General features: G+C 45.7%; 1 protein-coding gene across 1 annotated transcript; it reads left to right on the forward strand.

Annotated features, from left to right (window-relative positions):
* The first annotated feature begins 1,494 nt into the window (after positions 1 to 1,494).
* Positions 1,495 to 14,432, forward strand: LOC119435507 (large subunit GTPase 1 homolog). The gene is made up of 4 exons (XM_049659862.1): positions 1,495 to 1,692; positions 5,625 to 5,726; positions 13,526 to 13,790; positions 14,413 to 14,432. The coding sequence occupies exons 1-4, from the start codon at positions 1,510 to 1,512 to the stop codon at positions 14,430 to 14,432; spliced, it is 570 nt and encodes a 189-aa protein (XP_049515819.1). The 5' UTR covers positions 1,495 to 1,509.
* The last annotated feature ends 152 nt before the right edge of the window (positions 14,433 to 14,584 follow it).

Here is a 14,584-nt window from a genome sequence, read left to right on the forward strand (position 1 = left end):
TCCTTTTTCGCCGGGGAGTGATTGTAGTGACAAATACCGGCACCAGCAGAGGACGAAGAAGACGACGTTTCTTGTTGTTGGTGCTCGCACTCGCTCCGCTTGGCCGTTGCCTGTTTCTGGCATTCATAAAAACGCCAAGCGCATCTAACCTTGAACGCGTCCTATCACACCGTATAATAAGAGTGACGTGCACAACGTAGATGCCGACACTAAGAAAAGCATTGACAAAGAGGAAGCTCCATGTCGCCTCCAGAGTGCAGTGTTTCTTTTTGTTTGTTTGTTTTTCACATTTCTTGCTGTGGACACGCATCTGTTACTCAAGGTAGACACCTGAACTACTCCGAAGCACAAGCGCACGTAAATGTCACCTTCCGGAATGTGTGACTGTGTGGCATCCCCATGAGTACAGAGGCTACATTTCTCTGTGTGCATAGCTGGTACGGCTGCACAAAGAAGCATGAAAGAAAAAAATCACTGATGATTACAATACTCCCTAATGCGAAATTTGAGCGCAGCTCTATACATGTTTTCATTTCGTGATATATTGAGGCATCGCACTGACTGGCAGCGCCGCGACGCGTAGCCCTTTATATGAACCGGCCACACAGTTGCCAGTTGCTGGCAACTGCAGCTTATGCAACTGTAATCTTTACTGGGAAACGCTTGCGGCGAACACTATGTGTGAAGGCGAACTTTATCTTTCTTGTTTTCTTTCCCTTGCACGGCTGGTGCCGCTGCTGCACAGACGTGAGCGCCATCTGGTGGTGCTTCAAGATAGCTTTCTCCGCTTTCCTCCTCACGCTCTCTTTGCTCTCCCCGCCTTTCATCCCCCACTGCACTCCGCATTTGCTCTTTCATCCTTCGCTGTGCTCGTTCGCTCGGTTACGCTGAGGCACAATGCCGAGGGACGCAGAGGCATGCTAGCGCTCAACACAGGACGGGTCACTATGAGCTGCGCTCTGAAATGACGAGGAAAGAGACGTGGGAAGTCGAGACCGAACCGGAGCAAGCAGAATGACGTGCACCCTCCTTTCCCATCCGGCTTAAAAGGAGCATGAAGGAGCCTCCTAGCGTGCTTGATCACGTTACTGCGCCCTCAACTACGCCCCCCTCCTAGCGCGTGCTTGATCATGCCATCTCCAACAACGGGCCGCATCAAGCCACCGTCCTCGGCTCACCCTCACACGTTTTCCCTCGCACCTGCAGCAACCGGCATGCGAGGCACTACCTTATCACACTTGGACTTAGGCTTCTTCTGGCACATGTCTTCGCACACTGATGGAAGAGAGATAAGGCTTTTTCAATGTGAGCCCAGTGACTGTGTTGGTGTTGCGTGCTGTACTGCACAATCGATTGGGCACTGTATTTGAAGGGGCTCCTTAGTTCAAACTCAGTTTTACTCTAATATATTTCCTGGCCCCTTGGAGTTCGAATTCACGAGATTCTACTGCACTAAATAAAGGGGCAGTAAATGCTTACACACTAATGAAGTGTTCGCCCAAAGAGTCGATGACCTTGTACAGCACAAAAGTAACCAAGAAAGAGATGGGGAAAGTGAATGATGCCTTGTCTGCAGGGACGTGCACGGAGGCGAACAGTTCTGAGCTGTATAGCAAGGATGAGCTGCTGCAGCTGTTTCGCACCATCCACCCCGAGTCCAAGCAGTGCAACGGCAAGACCGTCATTGGCCTGGTGAGCTTTACATCAGCATGAGCTAGAGACAACTTGCATGAGCCGAGTGTGATGATGCACATAGACTATTTTGTTGAGCTATTGGGGTGCTGCCATCGTGCACTTCTAATGCAGGCAAATAAACATGTGCAGTCGAACCCAATTATAACAATGCCGGTTTTAACAATATGTCGAATATAACAATTAGCAGCCAATGCACCATCAACTTTTGTATGTATTCTATAGCGAAATAAACCGCTTAATACAATGCTTCCATGCCACGTTATCAGTCATAGTCTATCCTGCTTGTAACGACCTCAGACATAACAATTTATCGGTCATAACGACCACATTTTATTGCATTTACGGTTTTCCGATCCTACGTATTGCGTATTGAAACTGCGCCCAGATATAACGAACGTTTTCAACAGTGGCATACTGTTACGATGAACACTTCAAAACCATTCGCGGTTAAAGGAGGGCACAGGCAAAGTTCCAAAGCATGGAATCGGGACCAAACTGGGAGCACGGCAGCAAGCCCTCACTCCAGTTCAACAGCAATGAAAATACGACTGCCGAGATGGACCGAGCACCACGTGTGGATTTCAGAAGCTACGAGGAAAGTCTCTCGCTTTCAACCATGCTAGGGTAACCATGCTTTTCATATTTCAGGGCGAGGTACAACGGAGGCCACGATGGTGGCACTTAGTTCTTGCGTAGTTCTCGGTGCTTGTGTAGTTCTCGTGTGGCACCGCATGAAATCTTGGAGGTCAGAATAGTGGCACTCTAGTTTAGAGTTGCTGGACATTACTACGACGTCGATGCTTTGTTTAACATCGTTGCCGATAAACATCGTGATGGCGTTCTAAATTTCGAACTTCACACTTTTTCGACCGAAGCGACATGGAAAATGGAACTTCGCAGCACTCTGCATGCGTGCGGCTGGTGCTGCAGTTGTAATGGCAAGACCTTTGCAATATGACGGCATGCCGCAGCAGTTTCCGCTACCAGCCAACTAGAACGCTTTGCTATTATATTCAGAATCCACTCGTGTCCCACTGATAGTAAAATATATAACAGGCTCTCAAAGAAAAAAGGCGGCAGCTGCGCTCGTAGTTTCAAAATGGCAAGTGATCCGAAACGGCTGGACTCCATTTTGAAAGAGCAGTGCCGCTGCATTTGGTTCTTTAGATGACGTTTAAAAACTTTGAGCTAGATGCGGGAAAGTGCTGGGAACAAGAAGTAAGATACGAAATATACAATTTTCGGACCAAAGTGGTGTCGAATCATAACTGCAACGACCATCTTCAGTGTCGTTAATTTTTGTTCACTTTGAAGGGTGAGTCCACATGTAACGAACTACTGATACAATGGCCACTTCTCGTGGAACTATCGAATTCATTATAAATGGGTTCGACTATGTATAACAAATAAATGTGCCTGCTGGGTGTGTGTCGCGAAAGAAAAAAAAACGCAAAATCCTTAAAAAGAAAAAGAAAGGAAAAACCCTGAGCCGTTGCATCTGCCTGTGTGCTCCACACCTTTGCCACACCCGCCTTTGTGTTATGCACCTTGCACAGCACACCTTCGTCGCATTGCCCTGTGCTTCGCCAGCCTCATGCGTCCATTTCCTGTCTCCTTCCCACCCCTCCGACATTGGCGTAGCCAAATTGTGTATCAGAGGCATGAAGCAAAGACGGGAGAGGGGCGCGGGAAGCCTGCAATGCATCGGGCAATGCAACGAAGGCGTGTCATGTGGGATACGCGGCACAAACGGGGGGGTAACAAAGGTGTGAGGCAAGCAGACGGATGCAGTGGCTCGCATTTGTTTTTTTTTTTTCTTCTTTTTCTGAGGATATCTCATTCTTTTTCTTTTTGGCGCAGACACCCAGTAGCCAGATTTAATTATAGGCTTATAGCCAATAATCTGGCATGGGAAAATTCTTTTAAATGGTTTATTTTACCATAGAACACACACAAATGTTCCCGCATGGCTGCTTTTCATTGTTACATCTGAATACAGTCAAATTCATTTATAACGAACTTGATAATTCCATGAAAATTGGTTGTTATATCAGTAGTTCTTTATATACGGACACACCCTTAAAAACGCTTGAAAATTAACCGCACTGAAGCTGGCGTCTGCAGTTACAATTCGGCAGCACTATGGTCCGAAAACCAGATTTTCAGTGTCATTTTTGTTCCCGGTGCGTTCCTGCACCTAGCTGTAAACTTCTGTTAGAGTTTAAACATCTAAAGACCGAAATGCGGCGTCGTGTAGCTCTTCCAAAATGGTACCCGGTTCCTATAACTTGTCATTTCAAAACTGCAAGCACAGCCGCCATTTTTTATTCATGATACTTTACTACCAGCGGGACATGACGTGTCTTCTGCACACGAGGACGAAACATTTTAGTTGGCCGTAAACTACAGAAACTACAGCGGCGTGCTGCCATTCTGCGAAGGTCTCGGACATCATGGTCTTGGCATTACGACTGCGCTTCAGCCACACAAGAGCTGTAAAATTAATTTATCTATGTCGCTTTGGGCGAAAAAAATTCGATGTTCGAAAGGCAAAACGCCACCGCGAACCATTATCAGCAATTGGCATCGTGTAAACAAAGTGCTGCTGAACCGTAATCTCCTGATAACGGCGTAGAAACCGCTGACTCTTTGCAACATTGCATGGTGACAGCGCGTGTTGCAGTGTTCTCGCAGACCAGGTAGGGCCGTGTCGACAGGAACACTTGAGCAGCCATTGTTCCCCATTGTGGAAAAACATAGATGTTCGTTCCAAATCGTTGAAGCAGACATAATGCACATGGTGTCACACGGACAAGTGTGCAAAAACGAGAGTGACGCCGTTGTGGCATCCGATATTGCACTGGCGCAAGCCCCGCGCCATGCTGTTTATGCTGTACGTGGCACGCCAGACCACGCGTGACCTTCTTCGTGGCTTCCGAAATCTGCGCGAGGTAGTCGCTCACTCATCTCGTAGGCGGCATCATTGTTGCGGTTGGATAGGAGAGGGGCGCACGCTGCCGTGAGCCAAGTTTGGTCTAGCTTCTGTGCTTTGGTACTTCGTCTCTTTTTTACCATGACCGGGCTTGAAGCGTTCATTGTAGCAGTATGGTGATTTAAAAAACGTTCGTTATATCTGGAAGCAGTTTCCATAGGGGAGGTCTGAAAATCGTAAATGCATTGAAATATGGTCGTTACAACCGATAGATTGTTATATCTGGGATTATTGTAAATGGGTTCGACTGTATTGTTAAAACCGGTAATGCTATTAAGTGGATTTTACTGTACTTCTTTCTGTCTAACTAAAATCTTTGGATGTCTTCCCTCTGCTCTTTTTATAGAACCCTGTTATACCAATTATTGGGGAATAACAAAAGGATGTCGTAACTTGAATATTGTTCTAAGTGGGTTTGGCTGTACTAATGTTTGTGCTCCCCTTCTTGCATCCTTAAGCGGACATAGCTTTCTTGGTGGTGAAACTGTTCACCTACTTGTTGCTTCTTGACATCAGACATGGGACGCTACAGACGCTGTCACACTGAGAAAAAAAAAGAAAGAGGCTTTAGATGCACGTGTTTACAGACAGTTATTTTCTTGCGGTCCCATTGACTCCTCTGTACAGTGTTAGGTTCCCGTTTGTTATGTTGCTATTCTGTAATGTTTCCACATCTTACGTGTAATATAAATGCAGTGCCCACATAAATTTAGTGGTTCAGAGGCAAATCGGAGGTATGAAATACTGGAAGTATGGAATCCTAAGTTGCAATGAGCATGGCATCCAAACTTCCTAATTATGCTGTTCCTGGGATCTTAGTATACTTTCTCTCTTATTTTTTGTACTCACTGCCCCAGCCAGGCTTCTCAAATGATATTGGCAATTGCGGTTCAGTGGTACTAGTGCCCGCGGGTGTGCCCTTGTTTATCGTGTGCAGGTGGGCTACCCCAACGTGGGCAAGAGCTCGACCATCAATGCACTGGTTCGCTGCAAGAAGGTCTCTGTGTCCACTACACCGGGCAAGACCAAGCACTTTCAGGTGCAGTACTGCTCAGCCCAACATGGGGCCAACATGTTTCTTGGCCTGCTTGTTGGTCATGGTGCCATATGGAACCGAATCTGATGAGAGAAACACAAAACGTTACATGTGTTGTGCGACACATTTGCTTCAAAACTGAGAATGTGCTAGAACAAATCCAATGCTTCTCAATGAATGTATTCCTGCATAAATTTTTGAAAAGCACCTAAAATAATTCAGTTAAAAAGAACACATTGTTTAATTTCCCCGTACCTCACTTTGACACTTTTCCTGTCAGCTTGATGGTGCCAGTAGCAATGTCCTGCCTATAGACCTCTCCTGAGGTACGTCACATTGTGACGTCGCTGGCCCATGTGCAGTAACCATAGTTGGCGAAACACAGCCACCGCCAGCTTTCTGCATGGTGAAGCTGTGCAGTGCTTGGTGTAGGTTGGCGGCACGTGGACTTATGTTTCTCTCTCTGTTTTATTTTTTTACCTGAATCTCCACAATTCTCTTGCCAGCCAGATTAGCAGTAATATGTGTCGGAAAACAATGACATGTGGCGACACTGGCCTTTTTTTACTTGTGAAAGTGAACCATGTGGTCGTCTGTGATGGGTTGGGCGATGAAGAATAACAACTTTTCCGTGGAAGTGGGCCACATTGTTGTGGTCAATTGTGCTGCGCAAAATGGCGACAATATCGGCTCATCTTTGACGGACCACAGTGTGTGTGTGCGTGTGTGTGTGTGGGGGGGGGGAGGGGCTGTACTATGCGATTAGCTATACATCTCGCTTCTGAGGCTGCGGACGCATGTTGTGTGTAATAAAGCCAGTCGTAGTGATCAGGTGCCGTTAAAACTTCAGCACCCGTAATTCTTGAACAGGTGAGAATGAACTGCAGTCGCCTCTCGTTACAATAGGCCCTCATAATCCTACAAAAAACGTCCGTTTTATCCGAAGTCCGTAATATCCGAAACGCCTCACTTACAAAACTTTGGTCACGATGTCTAACAATGTTGTTGCAAAGAGTGAGTGACCAACGTCCAAAGTAAACAAAAAAAAAGTTGCAGTTTCGCTTGAAAGGCGAAGCATTGATTGCAATAGCAAATTAGTAGACAGCTATACGAAGTAAGGATAGCAGTTTTATAGGCCGTTCACACTTCACTTACTAACTAAATTAACAAGCATAGTGTCACGCACGCACACGCAAACATGAACACATCTCGCTTGATGACCGTGGAAACTCGCTTTCAAAACACTGCAGTCAGGAAGCATGGCAAAAGCAGCAAGCAAATTGACCTTCGCACTCTCTCTCGCTTCAACGTGAACTAAACTTCAAAAGCACGGCGCATACGAAGTTACTGGCATTGAGTGCACTTTGTCCTTTCAAGGTAATATCACTTGCAAGATATGGCACCCGCGTGGCCGTGCCGTAAGCAGCAGCCGCTTTAGTAGACCCCCCCCCCCCCCCCCGTGCCTCGCGTGCGAAAGAGACGACACTCTTCCGCCCCGCTTTTCTCCCTTGCGGGCGCGTGATAGATTGTAGTCGCGATCGTCTGACCCTCACAAGTCTGTTGTCAGCCCGTGTCAACACGGCAAAAGTATGCTTTATACGCCCGATTTTCAAAAAAAAATTGCCGCTGATTTCGTCTGCTCTAGCCGATTGTCCGTTGTAGCACGGTCCGTTAAAAGCTAACTTTGTTGCATTAATAAAATATGTAGAGCAAACTAAGGTTGAACTATGATCCGTTATATCTGAAAGTCTGTTGTGCGCAGGTCTGTTATAACGAGCGTAGACTGTAGACGTGATGATTAGTGAGTGCGTGTATCTCGGTGCCCTATGCGCTCTGTGCAGAAAAATACAAAAAAAGCCTTTGTTTGAGCATAATTTATCGACTGAAAGGTATGACTACAGATGAGCTTCTACCATGTTTTGACCACTGCCAAAGCTGTGTGTATACATTTCATCATGAGGAATTCCCAAAAGGCAAACCACTGAAATTATAGTGTTTTAATGCAGATCTCACGGGTCTTGAGTAAAACTGAGCATTCTTTTTTTTTTTCTTTATTGTTATGCTCACCTTTATGGCACGGACTTCATGCTGGGATGATGCATATAAACATACAAAAGTTGGGTCTTCGAAAGTTGAGAGCAGCAAAGGGAGGCAGCAGTTGCAGCGAAGTTACCGCGCAACGGATTATGTACTTATGTACGCTTTTGCTTTGTACATTCACATGACCATGGCTAATAATTAAAATTAAATAATGTGTTCAAAGGGACACTAGAGGCAAATGAAAAGTCAAGCTAAAGTTATAGAGTAATGCTCTAGAACATCTAAGGCGTCAATATAATCGCCAACAGAGCTTTAGTAATCGAGAAATTGACGTAAATGCAGGACACAGTAAGAGACTCCCCAGGGACATTCATGTACTTTCCTGAAAACGAAGGCACTCCTCAATAAAATTAGGTCACTAGTACTCAACGACTCGGATTAAAAAGATGATTTCGTTAGATTATAAGACAGAAGAAAATGCTACTTGTCTGCTTCTATTAGATTCTTAGAAAAAAAGTTTTTGGCATTACCCTTGATAACGACGTGGGTGGTGTAAAGGTTTCGTTTTCGCTTGACTCAGCGTCACGCGCTTTCGAGTTTCAGTAGTTCCGTTATTGTGTAGTGCTGCGCTGGTTTTGCTGGCACTTCACTCGCACTTGAAATTGCAAGCAGCAGGGAATGGCCACGTTCATGTGATGTCGTGGGATGCCCGGTCCGCGCGATGGCACGTCCAGACGGGGACCAGCTTCGTCGCCCGACGTCGCATTGCTGGAGTCCTCGCTGCTTTCGCGTTTGGAAAAGCCGGTGTCGAGGCCATCGTCGTAGTACGTAGCGACGCCGGCAGCGCGAGCCCTCAGCAGCATGTCATGCTCATCGGAGTTTAAATCGTTGAAATCGAGCCCAGCATCGCGAGCCACTGTGTCGTCAGTGTCGTCAACAAGGTCCATTGCGACTAGCGTCGACAAATCATCACGTTTACAATTCAGTGCACGCTTCTCCTTCCGCTTTCGCACTACCGTCGGCTCTGTCTTTGCTCTGTTTCTGGCCGCGCGTCTGCGTTTTCCGCAAGAAAGCCGTAGTGCCGTCTGCGGGCGGTATTTTACTCACCGACAGCACAACGTCACTATGAGACCATGACGTCACCACTCCTCGCTTGGAAGGGCAGGCGATTTGAACGCCGCTAGAGGTACGCGGACGTTGCAGACGCAATTTTCTTATAAATTAAGTCTTTTCTGAGCATGAAATGACCGTTTCGAGGTTTCTGCGATCGTACTTTAAGATTGCACGTTGACTTAATGTTTGCCTTTAGTGTCCCTTTAACATCCCTAAGCTGCCTGGCGGCTTACAGGAGATACTTTAAGAAAATGCTCCAGATTAACTTTGACCCCCTGGGGTATTTTACCGTGCTCTTAAAGCAGGTTAACAAGTGTTTCAGCATTCCTCCCTCTTCTGAATTTAGGCGCCACCACTTGGTACCGCTTCATTGAGCCGGCGGGATGGGTATGGCTGATAGTTGCAGAAAAAGTTCATCTTGTACTGGATATAGTTTCAAGCTACAGTGTAAATTGTGTGCAAATTAATACCTTTATGACAATGCAATGAAAATTTTTGTTCGATGACCAGTCATTTAAGCGAATTAACTTTTTGGCACCACGAAAATGTGCAGCATCTGTGTTAAAATGTTTGCTTTCGAAGAGTAATACATTTTTGTGGCTGCTTCATCTATGGAAGAGGCACACTCTTACGAACCATGCACTCAGCAACAGCGCTATATTGTCATGCTGGTAAAACGGGGACAATTATACTTTCTAAGTACAGTTCGTAATTGCTAATGCTGTCACTTCAAAAAATGGTAATATGCTGGAATTACGATCACGGCAGTTGATATACAAGCAGTGCTCTTATGCAGAGAAAACAGGTCGCATGAACTTTTTTTTTGCTAACAACCGCCCACTTCGGAGGTGTGGCAGATGGGAGGGGCACACTGGCAGTGACGTCACGCTGTTTGCAAACTGAGAGAGGTTTATTGCTCTTTTTTTCTATTTATTTACGTTATTTACTAATTTGTTAAAGTGTGTGACCTTGTTTTACCTTTCCAGGGTAGATAAATAGTTGGAAGTGCTACAAGTATGTTGAGGCATAAAATGGCATAGAGAGTTAATACAAATAAAAAAGGTATTAACAAGCGTAAGACATTTTATCAACATGACAAAAATGAGCAACTTGAGCAACCTGAATTGTGAAAAACATTAGCAACAACCAAAAAAAAAAGGGAGGGGAGCACTCTTTCTCCTGCGGTGCACGCTCCAAAGTTGGCATCTGACAAAGGTGCCAGAGTGCGACAGGGCGGGTGTGACGCGTTGACAACCAACATTTCCCCGTTTGCTAGAAGATTTGAGAGGTGTGTGAGCTTTTGCTCAGGAGTATAATCCATGATCATGAATTATTGCTCAAGGGCTGGCATCTGTGGGCTGTCCCGTGCGTCTGTGACATTGTGGGAAGGCATGAGGGAATTTTTGTTCCTCAAATTTATTGGAGCGCTGTTCATACGAATAAGACAACCAGCTGGTTGTATTGCTGGCACATCTGTTGAGATGCTTGGATCTCTTATCGCGTGCCACAAGTACTGCACTGGGTGCATGCAGCAACGCAACTAGAATGTACTACTAGCTTGTTTGAGTGGGTCTAGGGTGGGCTTTGCACTGAGGTGTTCTTTGATGAAATTTTGGTGGCGCCACCGTTGCATTTACCTTGAATGAACAGCCCTGTGCACTTACCGGATGCATGTCTGCGCGGAGGCAGCTGCTTGGGGCTTGGAGAGACGTGTCACTCTGCTGCATGGTGCAAAATGGTATTTTCTTTGCTGTGGTTTACTCATCCTTCTGAGCTACCAGAGAAAATATTACCATGTATACGTCGGGGAGATGGCACCCACCGCTGAACAGAAATGATGAGCATCATGCCTGCTTCGATCACTCTCGTGAAAGATATGCAGCGTGGCAGAAACAGTGATGTTATTCCCCATCAACCAAGTTGTAAAGAATGTGAAGAAAGAACGACAAAAACAATGCAAAAACGATGGCGCATAGAGAAGACAACGGCATGTCGAGCACACGACAGCGACTCTGCCTGTGAGCTTGGAGTTGCCAATGGGTGCATCTGAATGAGGCAACTGCAGCACCACCACAATTTCAGCGTTTTTTGCATCAGTCTTGGTGTTTGCCACGGCATCTGCTGGACCCACTCCCACATTCTAGTACACTCTAGAAACTTCATTGGCATCAACCTGACGGTGACGGCTCGCTATAACATCATAGATGGTAGATAATAGAGCGGGCCTCGGAAGTTGTAGGAGAGAGCGAGCAATCTTCTATATGAGGTCGTGGACTCCTTGCAACATGCAGTGGAGCAACAGTGCTTGCAGTGCAACATGCATCTGGCTCACATGTTCATGGAGGCATTGTGTACAGATTGTGGAGGTTTTCTTACATGTGCCAAAAGTGTTGCGGTGGTCCTTTAATCAGAGAAAAGAAGAGAATCTGACTGTAGTTTCAAGTTCGTCTTACTTCTTTTAATGAAATATGGACGTCTTTCTGTGATAGCAGTGACTCTGGGTAGCTGTTATGAGCGGTACAACGGGTGGGATACACGAAGCGGGACCTTCTGTGCTGATACAGTAAAAGAAGTATTTATATTGAACATAAAATAAAGATCAAAACGAGTGCATTAGAAGTGACAAAAACAGCGTGCAAGGTTTTGTGGTTAGCATGAAAATCATGCAACACACACATTAACGAAGTTAACAGAATGCAGCAGTTCCAGAAGATATCGCCTAGCTAATGTTCGTTGGTATACTTTTCGCTGTGCATGGACGGCACTGCATCACATGGCTGTGAACTGCAAACTGTGTTTTGCGCACACTGTCAGCTTTCTGCAGTGACATTTGCTAGAAAGGAAGCTCAGGGTCGGACATACTACAGACATGGGGTGAACACTCAGAAGCAGTGTTGTTCTCACGCCAGTAGCTAGTAGCAAGCTACTGCTTGGACTGCAAGGTCTGTCCGAACACTTCCGCTATTCCAAGACCCCGCAGGTTTTTCAATCTGCCTTGATGTGGCTCGTTAAAATTATTAGGGGTGTGTGAATATCGAATGGTAGATTTCTATTCGAATATCAAATCGAATCTAGAAAAAAAAAGCAGAATATTGAATCGAATATCAGGAAATTTAACACAAACCTTTATGCTTCCAGATTTTGTGCAAGAAACACGGCGCTGCACGTGCTCAGGAGGCCAATCACATTATGTAACAAGAGACTATATGTATTGCTTTCCAGTTTTCTTCCAGAAAACAGAAGAGAGGGTTTTATATCTTTATGGCAGGTGCTTTCTGTGTTACAGTCAGCTCGTTAAGGCCAATCTGTGCGACAGACAAAAGCAGGGAAGGCGCATCACATCAGTCAGCACCGACAGTAAAGAGTTCTCAAATCGGGAAGTCCACGGCAAGTTCGCATGGCGTCCCTCCTCCCCCCTCTTCCCCCCTTTTTTTTCGTCTGCATCCATCTGAAGTCTGTGTAAATGCATCTTCAGTTGGGGGTCAAGGCGTTGTCACATGATATTTTTAAGCCTGCCATGTAAATCCAAAGCTAGTCTTGTGACGAGTCGCTCGAAGCTACATGCAATGGTCATCCCGTGCGCTCGCTTTCGTTGGCAAGGTGGTTTGTCGGATTTCTGAGGGTCGTGGAAGCGCTGTGAATAGATCTGCGTCGATTCAGTAACTGTAAATTTAGTCGCCAACACCCGACAGTGCAGCTCCGATTAGGCCTAATTGGTTAGACAGTGTTGCCAATGGTGAGCCCGTGACGAAAATTCGCTGCTGGCCTATGCAATAACGGGCTGCAAACTGTTATGAAAATCTTGTTGCTAATATGTTCCTACGGTGATCATTGATCAGTGATCGGTCGCAAGATCACATGTATGGGTTAGACTGACGGCCATTGGAGCGGAGTTTGGGTCCGCAGTCGACCCGTCAGCAACTACTGCGAGCACGCGTGCCAAGTTTGTCTGTGTGTGCATGTGGGTAGAAAGCTCTGAACTGCGCGAATCTGCATGCATGAACTCTGACTTGCGTATTCGATGTGATCAGTGCGACTTCCGGTGGCTGATTGGCCCGATCTTCACACATGCTTCTGTGCTTTCCACGTACTAGCCGCTCTATTTGTGTAGCGTTATTCACTTCGATCGATCCAGTCGACCTGGTGTCGAACGTTGTACTTATAAAGATCGCACACCATGGAGACGCTGCGCATGTAGAGTCACCGACCACAGCTGGGTTATTCATAGAAGGTACTGATATTCGAAAGATAGAATATTCGAGAAATAATATATTCGATCGATATAAATTCGCACACCCCTAAAGATTCTTACAATTGGCACAATACGAAATGACCTGAAAATAAATGTGTTTTACTGAAAACTGTTTACAAAGGAAAGTGGAATTTTCCTCCTTTAAGAGTGTTCCACTTCTTTAGGCCTGTCTTAAACTACATCTTCTACTTCTAAGTTATGTTCTACATGCTGGCAGAACAGAGGCCCTGTAACGTTCAAATTTACATATTCATGCACTTTGAGTGGCACATCTATATGCATCTTCCTGTATCTTGGGGGTAGCTGTAATAGTAGCATGCCAGAGAAAGGCTAGGTTGATTTTCTCTCATTAAACAATAACTTTCTCCACCTGTTGCCCATAATCTTGGCTGTGCAGACGCTGAACCTGGACGATGAGCTGTGCCTGTGTGACTGTCCTGGCCTGGTGTTCCCCAACTTTGTGAGCAACAAGGCTGAGATGATCGTGCACGGAATCCTGCCGATTGACCAGATGACAGACCACGTGCCCCCCGTCAACCTTATATCCTTCATCCTATTGTGTTGTTGTCTCTGCCAGCTCAGCACCCCGGAATATTTTGTCAAATTTGCTCGAGAACTGGGTGGACAGGAAATGATGTATGTGCAGTTGCAAGTGGAACAAGGTTTAGGCATTCAAAACACTACTGTTAATGCCGTAGCTGCATGTCCTAGGCTTCCTACAAAAGAAAATAAGAAGGCATAATAACTGGGAAACCGTAACAGCCAGGAAGCCAAGAGTTAATGGTCTTTATGGCAGGACCACCTAAATGTGCTGTCATTATCATCATCATTATTAGCTTATTTTTATGTCCACTGTAGGATGAAGGCTTCTCCCAGCGATCTGCAATTACCCCTGTCTTACGCTAGCTGTTTCCAAGTTGTGCCTGATAATTTCTCAACTTCATCATGCCACCTAATTCTCTGCTGTCCTCGACTGCACTTCTCTTCTCTTTGCAACAATTCTGTAACTCTAATAGAACACCGGTTATCTGCTCTATACGTTACATGGCCTGCCCAGCTCCATTTTTTTCTATTAGTATAGACTAGAATATCGGCTACCCCGTTTGCTGTCTAATCCACACTGGTGTCTTCCTGTCTCTTAAGGTTATGCGTAAAATCTTTCATTCAATCACTTGTTGCGCTGTAATTCTTCTTAGTCCTCTTTACTAACCTCCAAGTTTGAAAATATGCTGCTCCATAACTAACATTTTTCTGTTCCGAAAATTGCTCCAAAACGTGTTTCAGCATTCCCACCCCTGCAATAAGAAACCTGCACGCATTGTTTAAAAACAGCTCAGCATTGTTGGCACCAATGCTGCTGCTGCTTCTTTGCAGATGTTTTGATAAGTGAGTGCAGAGTGGCTAAAAGGGCATAATTTGGGAATGCATGTTCCTATCTTTAAAATTAACTTGCAGA

Source organism: Dermacentor silvarum, unplaced genomic scaffold (genome assembly GCF_013339745.2).
Source record: "Dermacentor silvarum isolate Dsil-2018 unplaced genomic scaffold, BIME_Dsil_1.4 Seq768, whole genome shotgun sequence".
NCBI lineage: Eukaryota > Metazoa > Arthropoda > Arachnida > Ixodida > Ixodidae > Dermacentor > Dermacentor silvarum.

What these genes read in the sequence shown, in the direction of transcription:
- LOC119435507 (XM_049659862.1), top strand. Translation starts at nt 1,510, where the DNA reads ATGACCTTGTACAGCACAAAAGTAACCAAGAAAGAGATGGGGAAAGTG. An exon ending in GCAAGACCGTCATTGGCCTG is followed by an intron (nt 1,693 to 5,624) that starts GTGAGCTTTACA and finishes TATCGTGTGCAG; the next exon opens with GTGGGCTACCCCAACGTGGG. An exon ending in GCAGTTGCAAGTGGAACAAG is followed by an intron (nt 13,791 to 14,412) that starts GTTTAGGCATTC and finishes AACGTGTTTCAG; the next exon opens with CATTCCCACCCCTGCAATAA.